Below are 5,880 nucleotides of genomic sequence, written 5' to 3'. Positions count from 1 at the left end.
GAGTCCCCACGTGGTCTCCTTCGGTACCAGCTCGTGTCCTCATCTCTTAGAAGGAGCAGTCATGGATGAGGGCCCACCCTCATGGCCTCATTCCAACGTCGTCACCTGTTTCATACTTCCGTTCTGAGGCAGCTGGGGCGGAACCGCAGCATCTGAATTGGGGAGCACAAGTCAGCACAGGGTGGCCCCAGCAAAGCTCCCTTCCCTCGTGGCTGCAAGGTGTGAGAAGAAGACTGCAGTGCTTGCCTTTCGGGCCGGGTTTCTAATTGGCATGCTCTTTTTCTTTCTGGCCTTAGGAAGAACGAATGCTGAGGTGATGACCGCCCTGTCCCAGGGCTACAGGATGCCCCGCATGGAGAACTGCCCAGATGAGCTCTATGACATCATGAAGATGTGCTGGAAAGAAAAGGCAGAGGAGAGGCCGACGTTCGACTACTTGCAGAGCGTCCTGGATGACTTCTACACCGCCACGGAAGGGCAGTACCAGCAACAGCCTTAGCGCATGGGAGCGGGCAGCGGCCTCGCTTCAGCAGAGGTGTAACCGTCGCTGGTTGCACTAGTTACTTGGCGAGCTGGGGTCAGCTGCCAAGCCTGGCTCCTGAAAGCAGAGGCCAAGTTTCTCAGGAAGCGCACTCACCACACAGGAAGGCCTTCTGTCCTCCTGGACTCATGCCCACTGGCTGCAGCCAGGACTGCTCCTCTGCTGGTCATCTCGCTTTGCCGGACCAACATTTGAACACAACCTCCTGAGAAGAAAACACCTGTCGTCTTCAAAAACGCACGCACACGGGCTATGTGTTTACAAGCGGATGCGTGATTCAAGGGTTCAGAAACCACTGCCATGGATCCCCGATGGTAGCACAACGTAACTCACATATGAAGCTGAAATAACCAGACGCCTAGCATGACACATCTTTGTATTTTCTCTATGCTTTGGCTTACTTGTTTTTAAAAAGTACTAATCCATTCTGTTAAATTTTGCAGGTAAAATGAGCAGCTTAAAATGTCTTTCTCAGATTTCGATGTTCTTTTCCCCTACATCCTGCCCCAAATCTGACTGTTAAGCATTTTCCTGCCGTGGACACCGCTCACTCCGATCCGCTGGACACACTGCAACACCTCGTCTTCCTCCTGCAGGGTTGTCCCGTGTGAGCACGCACAGTCGATATGGACCCCTCAACTGGACAGGGCTCCCCCAGACCTCCCAGGAAAGAGAGAGCCTCTGAAACTCCTCTACCTTAAGAAGAAATATTTTTAACAGTCCAGCTTTTTGATTACACAACACAGACTTTTATTGACAGCCTACTTTGGAGGAACAGTTAAGATTTTCATCTCTGCAGAACCTTACAGGGCTTTCTGAAATGTAAGAGTTTCCTTTTTGCTTCGAATGATTTGAACATTATTTTAAGGATCAAATATTAATTTTAGTTGTATTCTAGAAAGTAAAAATGCCATACTTTGGGCTATTTTTGTGATTCGGCAATCTTTTTAAGTTGTGGAAGGTGTGAGAGTATTTATACCCGAGAATATGAAGGAAAGGAAGTGACCGAGGAGGCCTTAGCGAGTCACTGTGACAAGGGATGCAAGCGCTTTCGCGTCCTTGACTTCTCTACTGTCAGCCTCGAATGGAAACTGCTGTAGCACATCAGGCTTCACGTGTGCTGTTGTGTACATACCTAATATTTCTATTTTTCGATTTTATTTTAATACACTTGACCTAATAACATCTCAAGCTTTTTACTTGTGTTTAACATTTTCAACTATTGCCAATGTGAACATGAGAACCAGTGGGGGGTCGGGGAAGGAGAGGTCCTTCCTCGTAGCTTCGTGGTTTTAGTTTGGACAAATTCTGCCTCATTCTCAGAACATGTGATTGGGGAACTGAAGAGCTGATGGCCTAGATACTCATTCATGGGGGCCAAATGAGGTTCATTTCCAAATGGCTCAGCAGGGGCTACTCAAATGCCATTTGTGGGGGGCAGCAAATGGCATAGTGATTACGTAACTGGGCTGCCACGTGGTCGACTGCAGTTCAAGTCCTGGGCCCAGTGGCTTGAAAATCATACTGGGTGTATGTGTGTGCGTGCCCAAGATCCTGGGAGGAGAATGGAGGAAAAGGGATTGTGATATGGCCATACCCCTGGTGGGTGATTTCTCACTTTCCCTCTCACTGCTTCTGTCTCTCTCTCTGTCTCTCCCTCTCCAATGAGTGCATGTGCCCTAAGGCCAAAACCTCTAAAAAAAACATGCCATCTGTATGCTTAGGCTTGGAAAAGGGATAAAATATTCCACCTTTTTCTAAGTTTTAACTTCTTATGTGTGATGTTTTTCAAATGTCCTTTCTGAACTACTCTAAATTCCCTACTCACAAGTGCTGTATTCATAAAGAGAATGTCATCGTACAGCATCCGCACAGCTGAGCACCTTATTCACAGAGGGAAGTTTTCTGCGTACACCCCCATTTGCATCTTATCTCAGAAGTGCACATATCACCCAGTATGTTACATGGAAAGGAGGTGTAAAGAATCCCTAAGGTGAAAAGAAGTCTCTAGAAAGTCACCAATCTTCCCTGGTTTTGCTTCTCTCCCATCTGCTTCCCTCTCTTTTTTGGAGAGGTTTTCGCTATAGGGTACGTGTGCTCACCAGACAGACAGAGACATAGAGACAGAAAGCGAGAAATCCCCCCCCAGGGGGGATGGCCACACCACAATCCCTTCCCCTCCATTCTCCTCTCGGGATCTTGGGCACGCACACACATGCGCCCGGCGTGAGTTTTAAGCCACCGGGTTCGGGACGCGAACGAACCGCGGTCGACTATGTGGGAGTCCAGCAACATAGCCATTACGCTAACTGCTGGTTCCCCCTCTCATTTTTCATTGGACCTTCCCTCCATGTGTCCCCCTCATCAGCTCAGACTCGTCACCAGCATGTGCCAGAGCTACGTGTTTGATCCGTGAACAGCAAGCGCAGCCCCTTCCCCGGGCAGGACTCCAGCCTTCCTTGCCCGCGGGCTGAGGGGCTGAGCAGGTGTTCTTACATGCTCAAGGACTCTGGGTGTGCAAGCCGACTTACCTCCTCACACCCAGGTCACCTTGGAGAACTCGATAGAATGGCCGCCCCCAGCCCCAGGGTTCCGACGTGGTGGTTGTGCCGTAGGCACTGTACGTTTGTTTATTTTCAACGTCTCCTAGGTGAGATGACGTGCTCGTGCTTGAGCGCTGCCCCGTCTCAACTCATGCTGCAAACTTGGCACAAAAGAAGCCCAGCCTTCTCTTTCTGCAGATGGTTTGTTTTTTCCAGGGGGGCGCACAGGAGTAGGGAAGGAAGACAGAGGAGAAGATGTGCCTTCCCTTCTGGTGAACATGAAGCTCCCTGAGCCAACAGCTAGGCTCACAGGCCTGATGCTGGGGTCCTTAGCAGAATGGGCCGTCTGGAGCTTCTGCTACTGATGAATCACGCACGCCTCCCTCGGGCCTATGGGTCCCATTGCAGAGGGCAGTAACAGTGAGTCCCTGGAAAAGCACCCTGCGCCACGGAAGCTGGCAGCTCTGTTCCAGGAGTGTAGGAAAGGTTAGTAAAAACAGGGACTGTCTCTGGGCGCACATCAAGAGCCCTGAGACGATGACCATAAACTCATTTCCAAGTCTGCATCTGGTGCCTGTGTGGGAATGAACCCTTTGCTCTCGTGAACTGTATTCAGGGTCACGAGCTGCTAAGAGGCACTCAGTGTTGGAACACCAGCTTCTGATATGGTCAAGTTTATCCAGAGAAATGCTAACCCTACAGTTCAGCTCCACAGTGCTTTTGATTTTAACTGCCAGGTTCCACAGTCCAGTTTCCGGCTTTCTCAGCCTAACACATTCCCTCCAACGAGATCACACCTCCCACCTTTCCTCTGAGTGGCTTTCTTTATTTCCCACTTCTGTCTGGTAGAAGGAAGATTCCTATTCTCCTATGTTTTGACTGTATGAAGTTTTTGGACTATATGAAGGCATGTCTTGCTATTCTTCCTGATGGGAATGGTGGCTGTAAACACACGAAGATACCTATACACCTTCCATATCCTAAGGGCTCTGTGCTTTGCACTTTTATAAGTTACCTCAAACTCACACAAAAACTCTGGAAGGTCTGGAAGTGCTAACATTATTCCACAGCTGAGAGATCAAGTGTGTTTAAAGCCAAAGAAGGAATAAATTGGCTTTACCTCATGTTGTTTCCTTGTGAAATAAAACCAATGAAATACCTCTGTGGCAGAACCTCCATGACTCAGTTGGGTGTTCTGAGAGCACCAGGGAACTCCTTATGAAATGCTCCATTGGCATCCATCCTGATGTGCATGGAAATTTCCCCTAAGTAATTTTATTTGTAGAAGAAAAAGACCACTCACACATTTAAAGATAATTTGTAGAGATTACACTTTTGAATAAAATGCTTTTTTGTTTTTTTGAGAGTTTTTTGCTACAGGGTACATGCTCTTGCCAGAGAGACAGAGAGAGACAGAGAGACAGAAAGCGAGAAATCACCCCCCAGGGAGGATGGCCACACCGCAATCCCTTCTTCTCTATTCTCCTCTCGGGATCTTGGGCACGCACGCACATGCGCCTGGCATGAATTTAAGCCACTGGGTCCAGGACTCGAACTGTGGTTGACTACATAGGAGTTCAGTAACATAGCCATTACGCTAACTGCTGGTCCCTTGAATAAAATGTTTTGATAACATTTATGCTACGTTTTATAGCAAGATGCACTGAAACTGATAAAATTTTACCCCTGAGTCTTCTAACCAGATACAATTTCATTTTCTTTGTCTTACAAACCCATTACATGCTTCAGGTAGGAGTGCCGAAAGTGTCAGAGTTCCCAAGACAGCCACAGTGCCGTCTTGACCATTTCCCTTAAACGTGGAAACAACCGGCACAGTCTTGGTGTCCTCGGTCTCTATGTCACAGAAAAGACATTAGATTCGGCCAATGTGCAATATTAACATGGAACTTCTGGAATCAAAGTGGCCTTATCTACAGCACCAGATGGAGAAGCCATGTCACAAAGCAAAAAAAACTTAATTGTGAATTTTATCATCAGACTCACCCCAGACATGGACAGTAGGCTCTTACTCTGAGTACGGGAACTGCAGCAGATCCGTGAGGAACGTGGACATTTGGCCTTAAATTGCTTGCTTTATGGTGACAAGCACAGCAGTGGCATAAGGTAGAGCCAGAAAACTTACAATGGAAGAAAAAAAAAAATAGGTACAAAGTGTGAGAAAGATCATTCTGAAGAACAGGCAGGGAAGTAAAGAGAAAAGCCTTTCTAAAGTAAGTGACATTCAGATTTGGCCCTAAAAGATGGACAGAGTGAAAAGAAGACTTCAGGGGGAAGTTCCAAAGAAAGGATGCCCCAAGGAAGGGACAAGGCAGGGCAGCCCGGGAGGATAAAGGACAGAACCACCCAGACCTGTAGGATTAGGATGGGGGGCTCACCAGGAAGGTGCGTGTAACATTTCTGGTCCCCATCCAGGAGTTCTGGTCCAGAGCGAAGGCCTGCAGTAGGACTGAGGATGGTAGCTGACACTACTGGCCCTCAAGCTCCCTTTAAGACCCACTGAAGTCAAGGTGTTTAAGGGCAGAAAACTGGTTAAAGCAGGATGAGGCCATGTCTTGGGAAAAAAAGTGTAAAGTCCCAGAAGAAGAGCAGACCTCTCTGGACCATGGAGGTGGCAGCTCCATGGGGCTGAGGGCAGTCTCTGGAGGAAGCACAACGCAGAGGGGTGCACCCGGCTCATACTGCCCCACGCCTGCTCTGCTGCCGTGCTCGCTGCAAAGTCTGGGGGCTAGCAGGGCTTGCCTCATAGATAAGCCCTTTATTTTTTTCATAAGAAAG

At 48.4% G+C, this 5,880-nt stretch overlaps 1 protein-coding gene across 2 annotated transcripts in view; it reads left to right on the top strand.

Annotated features, from left to right (window-relative positions):
- LYN (LYN proto-oncogene, Src family tyrosine kinase) overlaps positions 1-1,726 on the top strand; it is an 88,067-nt gene extending 86,341 nt beyond the window's left edge. For both annotated transcript variants that reach the window (XM_006140877.3, XM_006140876.3), the window contains exon 12: positions 297-1,726. In XM_006140877.3, the coding sequence (XP_006140939.1) occupies positions 297-499 (203 nt within the window). In that variant the 3' untranslated portion in view covers positions 500-1,726. The remainder of the gene's footprint in view (positions 1-296) is intronic.
- Positions 1,727-5,880: the final 4,154 nt, after the last annotated feature.

This window comes from Tupaia chinensis, unplaced genomic scaffold, assembly GCF_000334495.1.
Source record: "Tupaia chinensis unplaced genomic scaffold, TupChi_1.0 Scaffold000046_3, whole genome shotgun sequence".
In the NCBI taxonomy this organism is placed as follows: domain Eukaryota; kingdom Metazoa; phylum Chordata; class Mammalia; order Scandentia; family Tupaiidae; genus Tupaia; species Tupaia belangeri.
Note: the sequence above shows the minus strand (reverse complement) of the source record. Positions and strands in the feature narration are given on the sequence as shown.